General features: G+C 31.1%; 1 protein-coding gene across 1 annotated transcript in view; it reads right to left on the reverse strand.

Moving 5' to 3' along the window:
- Surf4 (Surfeit locus protein 4) overlaps positions 1 to 23,918 on the reverse strand; it is a 36,061-nt gene that overhangs the window by 7,719 nt on the left and 4,424 nt on the right. Inside the window, exons 2-3 of the mRNA XM_067284826.1 lie at positions 7,389 to 7,652; positions 2,379 to 2,422 (exon numbers count right to left, since the gene is read on the reverse strand). Coding sequence (XP_067140927.1) covers positions 2,379 to 2,422; positions 7,389 to 7,652 — 308 coding nt within the window. The remainder of the gene's footprint in view (positions 1 to 2,378; positions 2,423 to 7,388; positions 7,653 to 23,918) is intronic.

A 23,918-nucleotide genomic window follows, 5' to 3' on the forward strand; every position in this document is an offset into this window, starting at 1 on the left:
AGGCAAAGCATTTCTTCAAAATGAAGATTTAGTGCTTCAAAATATTGTAATATTGTTTTTTGTACATATAATTAAGAACAGATACAAATGAAAATGCATTCTCAAACTCGATATTAAATGCATTGCCTTTCACACGTTAATTCAAGATCATATATATAATAGATTTTAAACTCAGTTTAAAATCTTTTGCTATTTATTAAACACATCAAACGAGTTAGTAAAATTATAGTACAGAGGATACTGTGTTAAAGACTTTTTTCACAGCATTATGCTCGATCAAGAAATCTGCATATTTCCTTAATTAGAATGATATAAAAACCTAATGTATTTGAAACGGTACTATATTAATATTTTTTAATTAATAAAACAGTAAAATAAGATAAAATTATATCATATATAGCAGTGTTTCCCAATTACTGGTCCACCAAGTATTTTTTCTGGTTCACAAAAATAAGAAAATATTAAAAATTTGACAAAATAATGTACATAAGAAAAATTCTTAATCTGATATTCAATCCATTTAGAATATGTCTTTAAATTTTATTGGTTTAGTAAAAATGCATAATAATTCAAAATTTAACGTATTAAAAAAAAATTATATTTAGCTATGATTATAATTAGAAGTGCAGGGGACTCAGCAGCAGGTATCAATCAAGGCATCAATCATGCAATATTCAAATTGATGAGTTAATGAACATTAGCAATCATGCTATTCTTCTTTGTTCAAGGTACTGTACATAAGAAACAACATATGAGAAGAATTCCTAAAGATTTCTCAAAGCTTTGAATGTGTTTTTTCTTTCTTTCTTTTTGAAGCACACAGCAAGAATTGGAGTGTATGTGTCAGAATATGCACAGATGGTTCTATGACCATGATTATCAAGTTACGGTTTCTGCCATTTTTTCAAAGTTTGGAAAGCGATAAAACAATTTCTTCGGGGACAAAATTTATCCCATTTAAATTTTTATTAAATGAAATAGTTAGGCTTTTTGGCAAACATATTTTCTTCTGTCAAGGAGCTTCATTTATCACATCTAGAAAGTATGAAAAAAATTTTCACTGTTTGGAATGAAATGGAAGAATTTTAAAAATAAACTTTTATTTGCTTAAAAAAATCTGAAATGTTTTCTCATCTTAATGAATTTTAACTTCAGTTAATATTAATCAGAAAAATATCTACTTTATGAATGAATATCTAAGAACCTTGTCTGGAAATTTTAAACATTTTACCCAAATCGAAGATCCTCAATGACTATGGATTTCTGTTCCATTCACAAAAAATGATAATCAGATTCCATCAAAATCATTCTTAAATTAAGCTTGAAAGAGAAACTCTTATTGAACTTTTTTCTATCCTCAAAATTTAAATTACTATCTATGGCTCAAATTTTGGATTTCTATTAAGAACAAATACCTGGAGCTTAGCAAGAAAACTGTAAATTGTTACTTTCTCCATAATGTATCCATGCAAAAAAAACATTCTCAACCATATCACTAATTAAAATAATATATAGAAATAGAATGGATTCAGATGCTATACTGAACCTTGTTGAAACATCACTATACCACAACCCAAAAAATATGTATAGAAAAAAGGCAACAACAGATTTTGCACTAAAAATTTGAAAAAAAAAAAAAAAACAATATTAATTATTTTTAATAAGCCAAATGACTACCATACTAAATTGGTTGCTTCTCCACAATTATTTGTAATTATTTAGAAGTTAATTAAAAATAATTGTGGAGAAGCAACCCAATTTAATACAACAGTCATTTGGCATATTACTAATGTATCGGGTTCTCAGATGTTTGTATATGTAATTATTTTGTAAGTCTGCTGTGCATTATATTAAAATTTTTGAAAAATATATTCAAGTTTGTTATAATATGTGAAATGTTTTACTACACTTTTCACTTTCCCAATTAAAATTTTTGCAACTCTGCAAATGGAAAATGTTGAAAACTACTAATATATAGCATAAATCCAATAAATTCTTTTTGTTGTATACAAATATTTATATGATTAATAATTCAAGACATTGAATATAAACATAATATATATTTTTAATATATACAGTATGGTATTTTGAATACACTGTAGTATTCTATGGTATATAGTATCCTGTGAATTACTTTCAATGATAACAAATAATTGTAAATGCAGTCATATTGTGTATTAATTAGCACACATTTTTATATAATTAGTTAAAAATTGGTTATAAAAAATTAATGTAAAGAAGCTTTTCAATGTACACTGCTAGCCAAGCAAAATTTAACACCTTGATGGACTAAAGATATCGAAACAATGGAAGCTTCCTCCATGGTGTTGCATTTTGCTTGGCCAGCAGTGTATTTGTTATAATAAATATTTACATACCTCAAAAGAAACTGCATATCCCACAGGATGTTGTATGCAATAGACTGCAAAAAATATAGAAATACATACATTAAATTTTCCAATAATTACTCAAAGTAACAATTGATTAAAATTAAATATTTATTTTATAATATTGAGAACATTACATATATTATTTAAATGCTAAAAAATGAAAACAATATAGTAAAATTTATATTAAAATAATTGAAGAGCTTATTTTTAAAGTGACGTATCTCCATCTTTTAGTTTTGTTTTTAGTTCGCGGCACAAGTACGTTGATAATATGCTTCTCTATAGCGCTACAATATTTCCCCCCCAAAAACGGGTGTTTCTTCTGTTGAAACATGTATCAAAAAAATTAGTTCTCTTTTCAAAATGTAATGTTTTTCGTTTTGTATTAATTTCCAAACTTTTGCATTTCTATTACAAAGCCATTTACCAAGTGTATTTTGGTCTATTTCACAGTAATGACTGCTTTCTGAAGTGCAAGTGCTATTGTGTTTGATTGCTTTCTTAACTTTTCTTTAATAATGGCCACATTTTCTAAGAGTTCAAAAAGTATTTAGTCGATATGCTAGAAAAAGGTCGCATACTTTTTTGTAGACATTTTTGTAAGAAAAATCGAAAAATCAAGAAAATTAATTTGTTTTGTGATGGATGCAGTGCACAAAACAAAAATTACACATTATTAACAATGCTAAGTAAACTTTCAGATATGTATAGTGTAATTTTTGAGGTTACATATCCGGTGCGAGGTCACAGTTATTTACCCATAGATAGGGCCTTTGGAAGGGTGGAAAAAATGTTAAGAAAAACTGAATTGCTTCTTTTACCAGTTGACTACAATAAAATTTTTGAGCGTATAGGACAAGTACATGTTCTTGTTAAAGACTGGCAACTTGGTACTTGGAAACTTGCAATTTTAAAGTATCTGAAATGAAAGTAATTAGAATAAACTCTAAATATGTTTGTTGCAAACAGCACTATTCTGATAGATCGGGGATGTGCAAACATATATTGTTAAAAAGAGGTAAAAAAATGGTCATGTCTATCAGTTGATTTGTTTCCATTGGGGAATAAACTTAAGCTGAAAAAGACAGATGATGTGCAGCTTTTACATAAACTGTGAATAAGTGATGGCATACTGCAATGACATTTTACAAAAAGTGTTTTCTTGTTTAGAAAGGGACTGATTCTAAATAGGTATTGTGACAGAACAATTACAATATGATTTTTATTAATAATTTTATGGGTACTTATGGATCAACAGGGTGCCAGTTGGAATCAGAAGACAGGAAACAGTGGGGACGCACATTCTAACTAAAACCAACTTTAAATTACTGGAAATTAGAATTAATATGAAAATTTGCACCTTTAATGATCCAGCAACAAATGTTTTAATAAATTAAAAACGTTTTCGTGCGCGATATATTTATAGTTGCGCATGCGCATTTATTAATTTTCGTATTTAGTTCCATTTTATCGTTCTTTTATTAATTTGAGTTGTAACTGAAGAAGACCGTTAAAAACGATCAAAAACGTTTTTAATTTATTAAAACATTTGTTGCTGGATCATTAAAGGTGCAAATTTTCATATTCATTCTAACTAACCTATTCTAATAAATTACCATAACTATTAGCAACCAAATTATTAGAATAGGTTAGGTTTAGCAAACGTGCGTCCCCACTGTTTCCTTTCTTCTGTATGCTGGAATCAGACGAGCCACCATCTTGGGTACCTATGGTAACATTAACTGTAAGGGGTAAGCAGTTTTGGAAATTTGTTAAATATTAAAACTAAGCCTTTTGTAAATCATTAATTTATTGTTTGATTTAACAATTGTCTTAAATTTGCAAAATAAAAACATTATTCGGAAAACTCGCGATTTTCAACTGGCATCCCGTTAACCCGTAAGTACCATTTTGTGTAATCATTAGGCTTTTATTTTCTTTCTTTTGGAATTAGTATATTTTTTTTTAAACACTGTTTTTTTTATTATCTTCAGTCATATGAACAAGGTTTGTTAGATTTTTGTTTTTGTTTTGTGTCTTATTTTGTATATTCTCTTTTGTTTTTATATATTAAGTTTTTTGACCATGTATTTGTTGTATTTATTACATTATCCATTTAAATGCTGCAATTTTGTTCCAAAATGGTTTAAGTCCATGATTTGAAATACCAAAACTACCATCTCCTAGTATGTGATATGATGCCTGTGCAAGAACACTGAAATCAAAATGCAATGTTTCAATTGCAATATTATTTCAAGGTGGTTGAAGGAAGAGAATCATCTAAGAAAGGATCACGGAACAATAAGTACTTTATCCATCCACACATTGAAGGGAATTAAACTTTTAACAACCTTCATCAAAAGAAAAATAATGTATATCAATGATTCATTTGTAACAATTGAACAGTTTAGAAACAATGTTTCAAATAATCCAATTTATTTAATATTTGATGAAAACAGTTTTATTCTGTAGTACTGCTTTGAGATAGTCTTGCACTGAGTCAACAAGTTTGTGCAAAAGGATTTGTGGTATGGATTGCCATAATTTCCATTTGAATGTATTGATCTTTCTGGAAATACAATCACCTCCAGCAACAATATATACACAACTGCCAGCAAGTGGTCTCCAAGTATGTCCTGATGTTTGTTTCCCACGAATAAAGACAAGCCAAACAATTTCCGTACAGCAAAAGATGCCCAAACTGTGTCACTTCCTCCAATCTTGCCATATGGAAAATGGAACAGTCAAAGTCTTTTCTCTCAGCCAATAGTTTCTCAAGCCATCTTGACCATAAAAATTCCATTTCTTTTCATCAGAGAAGACAACTTGACTCCAATCAACAGTGGTCCAGCATATATGTAATATGTTTCCTGAAGATGAAATAGTTTGTGTGCGCAAGCTTTTGATATATTACATTTGCTATTTAGCACGGAGATGTAAATACAGTGGTACCTTGGTACTTGAACATAATCCGTTCCAGAAAGAGGTTCGAGTACCAATATGTTCGGACTCCAAATCATTTTTTCCCATTACAAATAATGTAAAATGGATTAATGCATTCCAATCCCCAGTTGATTCGCTAGTATTTTTTATTGTTTCTTTATTCTTTAAAATAGTCGATATCGTCAACTTAGCCATAGAATATTGGACAACGAGATCCGAAACACGCACTCCATTTTCGTGTTTAGCAATGATTTCTTTTTTCAGTTCGATTGTTGTTCTCACTGTTTTCCTTTTCACTTGACCACTTTCACTTTTATTCTTCTTGGAACCCATGTTTAAGGGCTAATAAATCAAAAGAAAAGGATGCTAATCCAAAAAATATAGCACAGCGTAAGTTAATGTGCATGCGAAACAATGACTGTCTCATAAAGACCAACAACTGCCATATTATTGGGCTAGCAAATGGCTATAGTAATATTAATAATTTAAGATAATTTTGTACTAGAGTTAGGCATTAGGCGCCATCTCTTGCTAAATTTAATAATTAGAATTTTAATTAAACAACTTAAATAAATTTAGGCCTAACTGGACTGTCTCGTAACTGATGCCGCCGTCGTGGCGTCGGCGTCGACTTGGCGGGCTTTCCCGTTCGAGTACCAAAATTTTGTTCGGGAACAGGAGCATTTTTTTTTTTCGAAATTTTTGGTCGGGTACCGATTTGTTTGGGCTTCGAAACATTCGAGTACTGAGGTATGACTGTAATCTGTTTGTGCTGAAAGCTTGCAACTTGATGTAATGTGCTATACAGTCTCATGCATGATGTGGCATTTTCTACAAATGTCTTTTAAAAATATGCTTCCTATAATTTCTTGCATTTGTGGCCTGGTCTTGTATAGTAGTATTAAATCTTCTGTCTTACCAAAGAGTCATCCCAAGTAAACCAGTCAACAGTTTGACATTTTTGTCAACATGATCCTGACTGAGATCATTAGGGTGCCTATCACAGGGCTCGTTCTAAGTCTGTACAATGCTGTCTGTGCTTTTTGTTTACTGTTGTATTAGATCCAGACAGTTGTATTTTGTTAATATTTGTTCATGTTTTCCTGTGTATTTGTTTGTTTGTTTTTGTTTTTTTGTGTGATGTAGGACTCCAAATGAATATGTCAGTAATGAGACAACATTATTATTACAATACAATCTCAATAATTCAACCTATGTAAGACCAAAACAGTGTCAGATTAAGGATTAACAGATTATTGAAAAATTGCACGAAGCTTGAATGTTTAAGCTTGGGTCCAATATTATTCAATGTTTAGTAGAAAAAATATTCAAATTTAGTGGAAACTGGTATTTGAATTAGTGGAAATCTTGTCAATGACTTGGCAACAGTACTAGTGATGACTAGAGTTGGATTACTGGACATGTCAAACTAGTGTATGACTGTTACTGAGATTGTTAGAGTTGTGAAAGTTTAATAAGAATTTTTGTAATTTCATTAACAAAGCTATTTAAAAGAAATCGCACACAAGAAGTTTACACATACAAATGCTTTAAACATTTTCTAAGAAGCTTTCTGCCTATCCTGAGATAATATGATTGAACAATAAGCAGAATTAAAGCTGGCATATAAGTCAACCTCCAACTAGACTAGAACTGTGTATACAGTATATGATAACCTATTCAAGCTTAAAATTCAGAAACTTCATTTATCAATGCTTTAACATCCAAAAAACTTTCTAGAGGATATTAGAAGCATTAGTAAATTAAAGCTTTCTGAATTTTGTATTCCTTACTTATTTATTGTTCAATCATAATATCGGAAGATAAAGAAAGAGATTTTTGGAAAATGTTTAATGCATTCATATATGTAAACTTTTGACTTCTTTAATTGTGTTTTGTTCTAATGGAATTTTAGCAAGAAGTTTTTCTGCTACTACAATATTTTGCAAAATAAATTTGAGATAAATTTACAAAAAATTTCATATTTGAAGAATAATCATGTGATAAGCTACGAACTTAATAAATATAACAAAATTATAAAAATAACAAACATACTTGTATTACAACAATGGAAAACAACAAGCCGCAAGCCGCTTCCACACGAATGCGAAACATCACCATGACGGATCCACCAAGCTGGCCGAAAAGATTATATATTACAAAAAGCGTAGAGAGAAACCACCCGACGTGCCAAGTGAGGTTCATATAGTCTCGCTGATCTCCCCACTGAAACCACATTCGTATTCCGTCTTCGATAAATGTGCTTACTAAACATAATCTGGCTATGTGAGGTAAAAAATGCTTACTGTATCGCAATATCTGAAAATATAAAAACATAAATCTCAGTAATTGATATAATTTCTTAACATACAGCTTAATACATATTTTAATAAATAATAACTATAACATTTTCGTAATTTAATTAACAATCTGATATACTTTCTTACAAGACATTTTTCTTTCCTTCTGCTTTCCTCTGCTTCCTCTATACAACTTATTCAACTTTCCTTCAGAAGTGTAGCCCAGATTTAATTTGATTACCTGCCCTATTTGTTGAATTGCTACCAAGATTCATGTGTCATTAAACATAACCACAAAAATATGCTCGTTTATAATGCCTGTGAAAAATACCTGACAGATGTTTAATGTCTTAAAATAACCCAACTTTTACTTGACTTTAACAGATAGTTTTTAAAACACCTAACATTTATCTGACCTCTTAGACACCCTGCATTTATTTTATTTTGTGGCACTCTTAATAAAACTTGTCTGTTAGATTTGTTTCTCTATACACATTTATACATATTTCATAGTAGTTTCTATTTTGCGTAATAGTTATAATAATAATAATAATATAATTATAAAGATTAATCCTTCTGTAATGAAAAAATTTATAAATTAGAAAAAATTAAGTAAAGTAACTTAAAAAAACTACATTTTAAACAACCCAAAAAGTATTGTTACACTACTCTGGTTAAAAACCCCTAAACCTTCAAACATCTTTTTTAGAATAATAATAATAATAATAATAATGACTGTTTAACATATAGTACACTTCATGCCAGCATTTAGAAATTAAATAAATGACACTTCTGTGTTGCGGCATTACTAACAGCGATTTATTAAACTTCCGATATACTCGCTAGTACTTCCAACAGTTTACAACCATCATCCTCAGGCAAAAATCCCTGAGGATGACGGTTTTTTGCTGAGGATGATGGTTGTAAACTGTTGGAAGTACTTGCGAATATATCTGAAGTTTAATAAATCGCTGTTAGTAATGCCGCAACACGGAAGTGTCGTTTATTTAATAATGATTGTTATATTTATTGGCCAGATCTAATACAGAGATGAATATACTCTGTAAGGTAACAACTTTCTTTAACATTATTTTTAAAAAATATGACAAATGATGAAACAAATTCATAAAATTTTAAAGCATTTTATGAAATATATGTAAAAAGATTAAGTAATAAAATTCACTTGAATTAACTTAAAAGTGATTCATATGTTTTCAAAATAACTTTTTTATACTGTTTGTATTGTAAACTTTATGGTTAAAATGACTAATATAACTTTAAAAATTATTTACAATAGTAAACAAGCATATTTTTGTTAATAAATGCATTATAGTCCATAAAATACAGTACATAATTTATTCAAAAATGTAATTAAATGAATTATTTTTATGTAAATCTACTAAATAATTGGCATCAATGTACAGTCTCTCTTCTATTGCAACACATTTCTAACGTGTAAATTTGTTCATATGTGATGATAAACAGAACTAAATCATCAAAATATTGATACAAAGTCATGTTAGCTCATAACCATCATTGTTATCTTCCATCACATTAACAAATGAAGCTCATAAGCAAGCATTAGCAAGTAATATCACATGATCAGAAAAACACAAGCAAGACAAATAAAGCAATCTCAGGACAAATACACAATATCCACATACTATATCCTTTTTCTCACTCCGATTTACTAACACCCATTGTCCTGTAAAAGTGTATCAAACACACTCCCGAAATTTGTACACTTTTCTTGACAAAAGTATTTATAAAGTACTATACAGAAAAGCTTTAAGTATTGAGGAGAAGCTTGAAATAATAAAATGTTTTGTACGACTGCCCCTACTTCCCTTAGTTCGAATTTCCCATACATTCTGTTACCTTTATTATACAAAATTCCCTAAACTGATAATTTTTAGAAACACAATATATACTGCATTATAGGAAAACAACTGTGTTATTAAAATAAACCAACATCTACAAATCCAGTGTACATACATAATACTCCAACGACTACCAGATTATATTAAGCTAATACATCACAATTACTTTAAATTAATTACTAAATAATTTACTTACTAAATAAATATGCAGATGCACGGTAAGCGGCAGTTGTGGGTTCAAGTCCCATTCCGAGCAGATTCTTTTCTTTCAGAATTTTCTAAATTATTTAATTTCATTATAATTATTAAATCTAATAAAAGATGGTAACTAACACATCCCTCTAGTAACAAATTATTTAGCAATTAACTTAAAATAATCATGATATAATAGCCCGATATAATCTAGTAGTTGTTGGTGTACAACCGTGTTATATTTGTCATCTATAAAATTTTTGGTTAATGTTACCTTAGGTGCCAAGATGGCAGCTCGTCTCCGATTCCAGCAAGGAAACAGTGGGACGCACGTTCTAACCTAACCTATTCTAATAATTTGGTTGCTAATAATTATGGTAATTTATTAGAATAGGTTAGGTTAGATTAGAACGTGCGTCCCACTGTTTCCTTGCTGGAATCGGAGACGAGCTGCCATCTTGGCACCTAGGGTAACATTAACCAAATTTTTTTTTTTTTAATACTGAACTCTTAAGACCCAATCAGGTAATGCAACCTCAATGTAACTTTATCAAATTGCATAAAAAGAATGTAAAATGAAAAACAAAAAAGAAATAATTTTTTTGATTAAAATTTTTTAAATTGAATTTTAAAATGAAATTCTGCTTATTACTGAAAAACTGTTTCCTTTCAATTTAAATCATTGAAAATTCTAAGCATAGGATAAAGCCCATTTACCAGATGTTAACTATTGTTACCAAATGTTAAAGATAGAGAACAATGTTCAAATAAAATGTTTAGTTTTTGAAAATTTACTGTTTATTCTGAATTAACATTATAGCATTATGAGAAAACAGCCGTGTTTAAAATTTTATATAATATGTAATTTAATTTTTATTTTTTATTTCCTTGTGTTATTATTGTTATTAATTACCATTTACTTTTTTTTTTTATTGGAGTTTGTTATTTGGGGGGTGGAAATCAATCATCTTCGGACTTTTCCACTTGTAAATACCCTGTTTCCCCGAAAATAAGACAGTGTCTTATATTAATTTTTGCTCCAAAGATACACCAGGTCTTATTTTCGGGGGATGTCTTATTTTTCCACAAAGAAGAATTCACATTTACTGTTGAACCAAAAAAAAAAAAAAAAAAAAAAATGAACATTTATTATACACTGTATAGTAGTTGTCATCACAAACCAGCATAACCAGACAAACTGTGAATTCCGTAACGATCTCCCACAGCAGATCCTGGACCACTTGTACAGCAGGGACGTTATTGCAATTTCCGGCCACCGGGGGAAGTTTATCACAGCAGACTTGCACAGCACAGCGAGGACAGTGTACGATATGGCGGCAGGCGACGGGCCTCTTGATGCCTTGCCTGCACATTTACAAGTGATGTTAGTAGTGATGGAAGCAGTTACAAGTGATGGAAGGGAACATCGGAGTTAGCAGTAGGTGACGGTCTTCGTGTCCTGCATTCGGCTGCTCTGCATCGGACGGTGAAGGTGGGAGACAACGGCAGTGGACTAAAAAGAATCACAGCTGCATGCTGTTTTGTTCGGCGGGCACGTTTCCAAACAAAAACTTTGCTAGGTCTTACTTTTGGGGGAGGCTTTATATTTAGCAATTCAGCAAAGCCTCTATTAGGTCTTATTTTCAAGGAATGTCTTATTTTCAAGGAATTCTTTTCAAGAATTCTTATTTTTGGGGAAACACAGTAATAAAATAAAAATTTTAAATAATAAATTTATTGTTTATTAGTAGAATCGGACTTTTTCAAGTGAGAGCACTGGAGCTATAAAGTGACTATCGTTGCCATCGTTTAATTCTGATCCACGCATGAAATTTAGAAACATTTTTCTTCTGAACAAAAAAATTAAATACCTTCTAAAACCGATAACCGGCGTGAACTATTTTTCAAAATGGCGAACGTTTTCGCTGCCCCTCCTTTTTCTTTTGCGTCGAGTTTTCTGTAATCGCAACGTTTTATTTTTAAATTTAATTAATATTTTCATACATATTACGATTCATCTTTAAATGTTAAAATGTAACTAATAAAGTGCACCAATTTTCTGTTAATAAACTATTAAATGTTTAATTCAAAAGAAAAAGGTTTTAAAATACATAGCACTTATGGAGAGTTCTGAAACAGCATTACTAAAATATTTAGGAAATCAGAAAATTTGAATTGTTGAATTCATTGGCAACTGAAGGTTAGTTGGCTTAACTGACAGATCGTTGAATGGTTTCCTAAAAGTTTCAAATCTCATCAGTTAACAACTGACTTTTCCATTTTCATATTTGACAAAATTTCTTTTAGTTAAAACAATGTCACTTTCGCAACCTTATTTTTGATAAATTCTTCAGATGTCATATGTTAAATGCTTAAAAAATTCGGTTAATGTTACCTATGGTAGCGAACGTGGCGGCTCGTCTCTGAAACAGTGTGGACGCACATTCTAACCTAACCTATTCTAATAAATTACCCCTATTCTAATAATTTGGTTTGCAATAATTATGGTAATTTATTAAAATAGGTTAGGTAGTAGGTTAGAACATGTGTCCCCACTGTTTCAGAGACGAGCTGCCACGTTCGCTACCATAGGTAACATTAACCAAAAATTCTTAATAATAAACGACTGCTTCAAGTGTAAAAGAAAAAAAACAATAATGTTATGCTGTTAAATATCCTATCAATTCATATCCAAAAGAAAAGTCTTTCAATATAAACTGTAATTACATAAGAAATTATATAAAGAACTGAATGTATTTAACCAGAGAATAACTATGAAATAAAATCTAGGAAATTAAAGTAAATTTTTTATTAAAAAACAGTTTTAATTTCAAATATATTTTTTGATTGTTAACACAATAAACTATAAACAAATCACCTTCACTATGACTAATATATCATAAAAAACTCCAAGACAAGATATAAACCTATTGATATAAAAGACACTTAATTTACTACTAGTTTATTTTTAAATTAGCTTAAATAAAGGTTATTTACTTGCTTAATAAAACTGTAGTGTGGAACAAGTATGAAACAAAGTATAGAAAACAATTGTCTTGTGTCTTTCAAAACTTAAAATAATTTTAATTTGATAGCCTTGACTCACATTGTTTCAGTTTTAAAATTTACATTTATTTTTATTTAATTGTAACGAGTAAGACAAAATAAGCTACATGAAAATATCATTTTCTAATTATGGATATTATTAATGAATAAAAATAAAGCTAAAGGATTAAGTAGTGTTAATATTTAAATGAGTATTTTAGAATATTCTTTATAAAAACAACAAACTCTGTTCATAAACCAAAAAATCATGAAACAGTAGATTCCACTTACTGTAATCAGAGACATTGTTACCAATTGTTTAATGCTTTCAAAATCAGCATTCTGAAACACATTAAAATATACTTATAAAACTTCATTTATTATAATTAGTTCAGTACATTCAGGACTGTTTTTCAGTGGAATGTACCAGTACGCTATACCGGCAGATGGTAAGTAAAAGCATACGTAAAACCAGCAGTTGCTCAGTAATATAGCACTATTTGTTCAGTCTCAATATATATATTTGTACCAGAAGTAATTTTTCAAAAAAGTACTGGTTATAGTTATAATTTTCTTCGGATAAATAGGTATTGTTAGCTTCTTTTCCAATTTTCAGTCTCAACAAGTGGCTGATAATGTGCAATCACTATAAGTCTTAACAAGTGCTTTGGCCCACTCAAACAATGAATTCTAAATCCTATAGTACATTGATAAGTACTTGAATTATTAATGTACTATATGATTTATAAATACAATGTTTAAAGGACAGGAAGCTTCAAATAAATCAGATGTCTGTGGAACAATGGTCACACAGCAGCTACACGAATTGCTATCCTCAACCATGACTGCCATCACTTTTGTGGTGGCACTAGTGAAATGTAAACAATATGGCTACAAATCGAGGATAATGCATATAGATACCTTTTAAACTTCATATTAAATAATGGTTTGATATTGCTCTGTGCCCCAGTGCACATATAAACAGGGAGATTATTATAATGAACAGAAAATTCTCTTTTGCAAGTTTCTGGTAGAAAGCAAATTAAGAAAAGTAGATTTCAAAGTTAAAGACTGGAAAGAAGGTATAATGAGTTGATGATTTCTTAGCAGTTGAATAAAGTTTCTCAGTTTAAGCTGTGACTTATTAATCCTACTATATATTTAAAAAAAAAGACACATTGAAAAAGATATCACAGTGCTTTAATTTTATTTCTATTTTGTAATTCACAAACCTACTTCTAGCTTTTTACAAAGGAATGATACTATTAAAAACACTAAAACCTATAATTCAGAAATTTTTAAAATAAGTGCAAATGTTTTTGTCCGTCCTGAACAGGCATCATCAGGCTAACTTATCCCCAGCTGCTGAAACAAATGGGAGATTGCTGTACACATGTGCAGAGGGAAGGTGACGTAAGACGAGAGAAAGGGGAGGAAGAGGATAGTAAGATTTATAGTTTGAAGAAAGACTTCTACGCTGTGGCGATTAGTTAGCCTGATGATGCCAGTTCAACATGGCAAAAATGTTGCACTTATTTTAAAAATTGCTGGATTATAGGTTTTAGTGTTTTTAATTCAGGTATAACCAGTTTTGAGTAGCAGTAATAAAAGGAACGTTACTTTTATTACATTTTTTACATTTTTTTTTATATTAAGAACTGTTTTACATTTTTTTACAATCACAGATAAGTAATATTGAAAGCTAAATATGTGAAGCAGGTTGATTAACTTTTCAATAAATTCCATATTTATTTTGATGACAGTAATTTCTTCTTCAAAACTTGAAAAGACAATGGTGACATTCTTACATATGTAAAATGACATTTAAATTTGAGCATAATACTTCTGTTTCTTTGTAAGACAGGATGTCCCATATCTAATTGACAGCAATTAACAAATTTTATTACATTTTACATGAATTCTTTAAACATTCTTTCATCATGCTAGTAAAGTTATTTAACATATATAAACATCTTCCTAAACCCAATTCATTAGTATAAAGCCACACCAACTGCTGTATAATATCAGGCTATCTAACGGCAATTATAATTTTAATTTGTCCCTACAGAGACAGCATTAGGTGCCATCTCGTATTAAATTTAATAATTATAATTTAATTAAATAGTTTTAGAATAATCTGGAGGAAAAGAATTGGCCTGGAGTAAGACTGAAACCTCAACTCCTGCTTGCCGTATGGATGCATTGCCAATTACACTACCCAGACCTTCAGTCCAATCTCCTCTTAGATATATTTAACTATGATATAAGGATCATCGGTTACTTACAGTGCCGACTGAAAATGCATTCTGCATCCTCATCCTGTAAACTACTACACAAGGTACTAATTAATCAGTAATTAAAATTATAATCACCAAAAGATAGCCGATATTATATGGCTGTTGGTGTAGTGTTATTTAACAGTTAAATAGATACCTTTTATTTTTGGAGATTTCAGGAACTGATTTAGTTAAAATTAAGAAAATATCTACTTAATTTTTACTAAACCTGGCAATTAGGTAGGTACCTAAATGACAAACCAAGCCTTTAGATTAATAAAAGACCACAAATGAAAACTGATAAACCATTTATTTTCATGCTAAAACAGGTAAAAAGTAAAAATTGTTATATCCATTTGTGGCCAATTATTTAAGCATTCAAATATAGGTTAAGACTAACAAACATGGATTACTACAGTAGCTGCCCGACAAGATTCACTTGCATCAGGCAGCCGTTGATAACTTGTTAATACAAGTAGAAATTATTATGAAATGTCATTTGTCAGACAGCAACATGCAAAATCCATGGTAGAAAGCTTAAAAATAATTAAATAAAAAATGTAGCCAAAGTAGGAGCACAAGCAACAACAAGTGGCTTTACTTTGCAGAGAATTAAGGTGTGCACCACATGCTTGCTTCAGTAAATATTGTAATTTTCTAGGCTTATACGCTACGGTAACTACAAAAAAAACCTTACCCGTTTTAAAATTTATGCTTATCTTTAGTACAGTCTTCAAAAGTATTATCCATAATTTCATAAACAAGCAAATTTCAGCAAAATATCTTGGCAAAATACAGTTATTTGAATAATGTCAATAGTCAAACAATAGCTCTTTTTAACGTTCCAACTTTACTTGCTAGGCATCATTGATGCTTCCCATGAGTGACTATAGCATATTAATTTAAATGTAATAATTCCCACAAAGTTCATTTGTAGCTAAAGTGCTCTGTAAGCAATGCTCTCTGAAAGTTTAACCAACCAGGTGGAATGTAATAAGTAGCCACAGAGAAAAAACTTACACAAACCAAACACACACACACACAAATTTCTAGAATCTGAAATCTCCCCCTCTTCTATTTTTCATACACCTTCCCAGGTCTTCCTCAATCTTCTCTCATTCTGTGATTTCTGTTCAGTGGTTAACTTGAACAATTTTTATCCTCACATAATCATATCATAATCACTGCCTTCTTTTTGTCTGCATAATCTTGTTGGTGGATCATTTCAAATGCACTTAGCTGTTGTCTTTCATTTGTTCTTGATATTTCCTACATTTTGGCTCCACATAGTACATAATATATTTTTCACTATTGTATTACATATATTCCATTTTCTTTTCGAGATTTTGGAAAATTCTACCAGATTCCATTCAGTCTCTTAAAAAAAAAAAAACTGAATACGGCATTTTGTTTTTTGTGTTTCCTACTGCTCAATTTTCTCTCATCTTGCATCTTGGCTTAATTCCATTTCTAAATATTTGTAATGGTAATATACTGTAAGTTCTAAAGTGTCCATTTTTATACTACTATATACAGTAGACCCCCCTATAACACGAGTTCATATAAGACGGATTCGTATAACACGGCAGAAAAATTGCGATCGTGTTCGTATAACACGCTAAAGAATGAGTCAGATTGTCATGGCCGACTCGTGTCTCGACAAGATTGGTTGAATCTGGACCAATAGTGAACATTGCACAAACTGTTGAGTTTAAACAAGCAGCGAACTTAGTAAAAAACATTTATTATTCATTGGCAATAAAAATTATATTTCTATTAATGACATCTTCAGCGAATTTTTCGCAGAAAGAATAACTTATCGAGAAACACGCATCTGCCGTTCGATGAACCGCTCTGCGATGAAAACAAGCTTAAGCAATGGCGTCTTCGAACAGTGCACACTCTGTAAGTATTCCTACAATTTTTTGTTTATAGCATAGTTTATATGGATTATTCCCAAAAAATTATACGTGTTTTGAAAATGTTAGAGTCAAATTAGTCTAGAATCGATTAATTTTATGGAAGAAAACCTTTCAAACAGCCATACCCCCTAAACTGCACAAGTGCCCGGATCATGTATTTGTAAAATCTAAGCGACTCGTACAACACGGAATTCTTATAACACGGAACGTATCTACCGTGTTATATGGGGGTCTACTGTATTTCCTTCCCACAAACAGTTTGTTTTTCACATATTCATAGATAATCCAATACACACTTGTATTAAAGTGCATTTGAATTAAATTATGCAGAAGTTCATGCAAAGTTTCTGTGGATAATTGACAGTTCTAATGTTCATTTGATGTCTTCACTACTATTCTTATCAGTTTCTTCTTAAAATAAGCCAGAAAACGATATTTTTCAGTTAAATTAAAAGCATCATTTAATAACTACAGAATTCTAGTTATGTCAATCTTGTTTTCTGAAAACGTAGAATATCCAAAAAATATCTATTGGTGCCATTGTAATCATGTTACAATTCCAAAGATGGTAGCATGATTGATAGCAAATTGCATGTGCAATATGTTCAGCTTACAACAGAACCTGTTGTAAGTCAAGCATAAAAATAAGAGTGATAATTGAGGACAGTTCCATATGTAATGCATAAGCTTATACAGACTGCCCTCATTTTATACCAGCATGATTTATGCTGATTTCAAATTTTCCCCAAAAATAATTTCATAAAATTTTCCTCCTCAATGTGTATATTTTTTGCAAATGCTAAATGCAAATACTTATATAGAGGAATTAGCAAATTTGATAGAAAAAGGCCTGGGCGAACACTGCTCAATCAAAACAGAGATAAATCATAGAAATATCTTCTGTCCTCTTAATAATCACATATACAGTGGACCCCCAATATAATGCGCATGTCAGGCAGGAAACAACATCCGCGTATAAGGTGAACCATGTTATACCAAGCGGCGCAGTGTAACGCAGTTCACCTCTTTACTTTAGCAATAATGTCAAGCTTTTCTTTCACACTGTAAGCTTTTCTTTTACTCATCATGCATACAATAATTAAACACTATTCAAAATACATGCAGAAACCCAATACATACACAATTACTCAATATGCAGTAACAATAAAATCGGTTAATGTTACCTTAGGTTTCGAGATTGCGGTGGTGGGATTTTTTCCCTACGTCGGCGTCCGCGATGAGGAAAAATTTTTTCCCTAGACTCGTGACGTTGACGCCCTCGAGAATTTTTTTCCCCGGTCGGTTTCGACCCCGACTTCCATGTTGCCGAGTATCCTGTAACCTCGAAACGGCGACGGTGTGTGTAAATTTGCGACGGTAGAGGGAGCCTTTTCGTGACGTCGTGCGAGAGTAATATCGGCGGGAAATTCATAGTGGTGTTACACGCGAATATGCAAATGCTCGATCTGTGACGTGATTTCTGTTCGTTTCAATGCAATTTTATGCAAATTGACTACCAGTTGGAAACGTGTGCTGCCGTGTTTTGCGATTTGGATTATGACTCGTGTTTTTTTTCGTGACGATTTTTCGTTTTCAAATTAACTCTTATCGGATAATAATTGTGGTTAATATTTCTTCTTGCATTAGTAAGTATTCTTTTTTTTTTTATTTTTACAATTTTTAGCTAAACGTTAGACGAACCTGTAACTAGAAATTAAGGATAGGCTGTGTTTTTTTTCCCACCATTCCAACCTCCCCTCGTTTAGTTATTACCGATTGTGTGGAAATGAGCGGTTCGGTCGATTTGATTTGCAACGACGAATTTCGGTCGAAATGCACTTCCCGTGATTTTTACAAGTCGATGGAAGACGACCGTTTGGAGTTAGGTGTACCTCCCTTTGTCGATAGCGCATTTAAATTTGCTGTGAAATTAGGCATACAGCCGACTGAGTCCGTTTGCATTGATTGTGATTCCTGGCCCTCCAGAAAACCAGGTGAGAGATTTCCAACTTTTGCCCAACACTTAAGCAACACTTGTCCCGGCAGGGAAAAGTGCCAATTTGGTTCCAGCCCGAAACCGTTCCCGCAGCGCCTGCGACGATTACGAAAAAGAAAGCTAACAAGAAGAAGGGAAAGATACCAAAAAGCAGCATAGTAATACTAATTCAAAAGAAGGAAAACGCCAACCGACCAATAAAAGGGCGGCCGAAGCGAAAACAACAGCGAATAAAAGAACTTCACCAAACGAAAATCCGGAGTTTAGCGAAACCGGCAAAAAATTGGATCGAAAAGGAAAGAAACAAAGGAAGAAGTAGTCGAACTCCATCGAAAAGTGAGTAAAAAATTACTTTTTCCCTTTTTTTTAATTTTTTTTCATTTCGGTTAAAATCCGCGGATTCTGCATAGCATTTCAAGATGGCGGCCGGTCGCGTGGCCATCTTGAATCGCAGGGAAAAAATTTTTCCCCGGAGCGGTCGCCGACGTAGGGAAAAAATCCCTACGTCCCCATCTCGGAACCTAAGGTAACATTAACCATAAAATCTGCTACTCACTAACGCCGCTTGAACCTGTATAAACATGTTTGAGCTTATTGCATTGCAAACATCGCCTGCACTATAACAGAGTGCACGGTATAGTGAACAGCGCTATAACGAAGATTCACTGTAGTTTATAAATCACTGTTAAACAGTTTCATTTGTTTTAAACTCAAATAGTTTAAAGGAAACTACATATAAATTGCCATAAGTATCTTTGATGATTAAATTTAATCTATAAAATTCAGAAAATTAGAAACAATCATAAAAATTAATTTGTGTAATTAAATTTAGCTAACAATACTTCAGTATATATAATATTGTGAGAATCTGGAACTGAGGAATTAATTTATTAATTTTATTTGCTAGAAACTTTATTTTACAAAATTGTACAAAGTTGAAAAGGAAACTTCCTGTTTTGATGGAGGAAAATGATATAGGTCCTCCAAAAGTGAGTGTTACAGTGGGATTTCTCACACTATCCACAAGACCGCCCGACTTCCGTCACACACGAAAGCATGGAGGGCTTATTTCAAATAATCCAATTGGAGGAAATTTTTGTATAGAAGGTTATAGCTCTCACTCTCTCTCTACTAAATAATCTTAACCTTCTCTGAGGTAAGATCTGCATTCCCAATTCTCTGGCTCTCTCACTCATTCTCCCAACAAGGCAAGACAATAGGAAGGATTTTAACTTTTGCATCGTTCCAAGAATACTCATCATTAAGCGTCAAGCTTATATGTATTATCACAGGTAATATAATATAATATTTTATGTATTGGAATTAGCTAATGGATTGTTATTCGATCTTATTCTTTTGAGAGTCATTTATAATTAAAAGTCCGATTTATTTTATATTATTTTGAATTTAATCCCCCTTTTATATATAAATATTGCCAAACCTTTCTTCATTAATGCATCTTTTAATTGTTATCTCATTTTATTTGTTTAATGCCTAACTCCATCATTGACTCACGTTTCAAATTAGACCCTCCTAAAATTCTGGTAAATTTTAATATATCTTTCCATTTGGAAAAGTCTATTTGCGAGTTAGGACATGAAATAGTTTAATCCTAGGTGCCGGGAGATCTCAACGATAGTCTGAGAAAGTTAAGTATTTGCATACTTTTCATCTTTCGCCAATTAACGGCCATTACCCAGTGAGGCGAGTTATTCCGGAGACCCTCGTTCTCGCAATAATAAATTAGATTACACTCTAAATTAATGATTAAATTTTTGCTATTAAAGAATAAAACGATTGATAATTCATATTCTATTCTAACGTTAAATTTTTATCTTATCTTAAATGATACACATTGTTTTATCACAATTTTATCAATTACATAAAAATTTATAATTCTATAACTTTATTTATTACTTCCAGATAAACTTCATTAATATAACAATCAAATTTTTAAAAAATAGTTTATAATTACTCAAAATTTATAAACTTAATTTCACAATTAATTTTCACTAAACACCTATCGTAAATATTTACAAATTTTTTCGCTACTTTCACCTATGAATTTGAAATTTGACAAGTAAAAACGTATCTGAAAGTAATCTGTTTTAAATTATAACATAGAAGTGTTTAACTAATAAATTAATGAAGAAATACACAATTTCAAATAGAATGAATTTTCCAAGTTTTCTAGAGCAGCTGAGAGAATATGGACAGCTGCTACAAAGACAAACTTTCCCAAGCAAATGCTTACTTATAGTTAACAGGAAAGAATGTATGTAATACTAGCTATGTTCGTAGAAAAATTGTCAAATGTGCTGTATTCATTTGTTCATTAAAAATTCCTAATTACATCTTAATCCAGTAGAGGACAAAAATTTAATAATGAATTAATGTTTTCAACCTTTTTCAAACTGAATTCCTGGAGGATAAGGAATGATACAAATTCTCTAGACAAAAGAACTCTCCCAGGCATGTACTCAATTCTGCTACAGGACCACACGGTTAATTGTTACTATGAATATACCACAAGTAGACCACTACTTATCAGAATCAAGGAGCACCAGAAATCCATCACAAAAAAGCTGAATAATACAGTATTGGCTATCTTTGCATCCGACCCAGACGTTCAAGTATTTTTTGACAGAGCACGTCTTCTCCACCAAACCCCAGTTCCTTCTCGGCTTAAATATTTGGGGAAGTATTGGAAATACACTAAACTCTCGATTATTCGTGTGCGGATTATCCGTGCATGAATTTGATTTAAAAAATAATAATTATATGTGTATGTATTTTTTAAATAGTCGCTCGTTTTCATGTTTACGCATCCTATAAGTGCACGTGTTTGTATTTAGATGTTTGAAACGAGTGGTGGGGGTATCTGAAGTCGGCTAGATTAGTTTTAGTTAGGCCACTTCTTTCGCGCCATACGTTTCTTTTCGGAGGAAAAAACAATAGTGAGTACATTTATACAAAGTTTCATTTAGTTGCATGTTATAATACGTATTACAATTTAAGATTTGATTATATGTACGTATGTACAATACATATTATGCATAATATTCTGTTGACACTTTGTCGGAGTACATCGACCAATGGGAATTCGAGTATAATGACATAATAGCACTTTAAAAAATTCCAACAGATATTAAAAAAATCATTAAAAGATTCCTGCAAACAAACCAAAATCACAGATTTTCTTAATAATAATGAACATTAAACATGCTAAAATAATTGTCTGCCTCAGAAATGTACAATGTTGTATTTTAGAAATAAATAATTATAGTTCAAATTATCCGTGTTTTTTGATTATCCGTGCCACCTCTCCCCACCATTAGCCTGGATAATCGGGAGTTTACTGTATATAGAGCTAAATTTAAAGGCACTGCAGTCAACCACAGGAACACAACACCTTTGTCATACGCATGGTGGGCCTTGTTTGAAGTCAGCAAATGATAAACATCCCCTATTGTATTATTTGCTACATACAAATTGTTTACTGTGTATAGCTTAATTTTTGTATATCTATATATAAATGAGGATGTTTGCTATACACTCCTAGGCTGTTCGACCAATTGCTAAGAAACTCAGCAGTCACATTCATATACTTCTAACTTAGATAATGTCATACATCCCAGCCCAAAATATCAATTCAATTTCTATAAATTAATTAATTTCTATCTACATTCCATTCTCTGACTTTACACACAGTGCCATCCATTGGCAAAAAATTTAAGAAAATAATAAACTAAATATAATTCTTATAAAAAAAAAATATATAATTTTAAAAAATATATATTATATTCACTTAATCACAGCGAGAATTATAGAGAGAGAAACAGACGCACTATATCATTACTGCAACATGTCTGCATGGAATCATACGTGAAAAGTCTAAAAGTATTTAATTTTCCACATCTAAATATTCAGGTTTTTCATTTCTGAACAGTACTTTCTTAATTCTAGTTAAAGATACTGTGGTTTTATATTGGACTGACTATGTCAAATGTTACAATTTACATTCCATACACTACAAAACTTGATACATGTATTCCATGTACAGTACATTAAAATACGTTAAGATATTAATCTATTAAAAATATGCTACATATTTTTTTAAAACTCTACTTTGATATCAATCAAAACTTAATATGAAAATAAACAAAACTGGAGACAAAACACTACCACGTAATTCCAGCAAGGATAAATTCAATTCAAAAACCATTATTTTTTATTCTATCAACAAATGCATTCATTACCTGATGACGACCATTAAAGTAAGATCGAAAACACTTCCTGCTTTAAATTTATCTTTGCTAGAATAACACGATTGTGTTTAAATTAACAATATTCAGATTGTATATTTGAGTACTTTTAAAGAATATCATCGCTAATTAAGTTATTTTGACTTTTATTTAATTGGTTATTAATTATTCTAGATGAATATCACAAATTTTTCTTAAAACTATACTGGAATAATTTGTTTGTTATGAATTAAATTCCAGTCCTATATTATGCTTAATGCAAGTAAACAATCATGTTCAAGAGAGACTATTTCTATAGAATCAAAGATAAAAATTTTGAAATCATCTCGAAAAGGGAAAAAATGCATCGTAGATTGCCATGATGAAAAGGTGTTCATTACGGTGTTAATTTTCATGTGATAAAGCAAACAAACATGTTAGTTAATGTAACCCTTGGTGCCAAGATGGCGGCTCATCTCCGATTCCAGCAAAGAAACAGTGGGACGCACGTTCTAACCTAACCTAACCTATTCTAATAATTTGGATGCTAATAATTATGGTAATTTATTAGAATAGGTCGGGTTAGGTTAGGTTAGAACGTGCATCCCACTGTTTCCTTGCTGGAATCAGAGACAAACTGCCATCTTGGCACCAAGGGTTACATTAACCAAAATTTTTACCAGAATTTGTTAAACCAAACTATAAATTACCTACACAACCACCATGAAAT

This window comes from Centruroides vittatus, unplaced genomic scaffold, assembly GCF_030686945.1.
Source record: "Centruroides vittatus isolate TY-2023 unplaced genomic scaffold, ASM3068694v2 scaffold_1478, whole genome shotgun sequence".
Classification (NCBI taxonomy): domain Eukaryota; kingdom Metazoa; phylum Arthropoda; class Arachnida; order Scorpiones; family Buthidae; genus Centruroides; species Centruroides vittatus.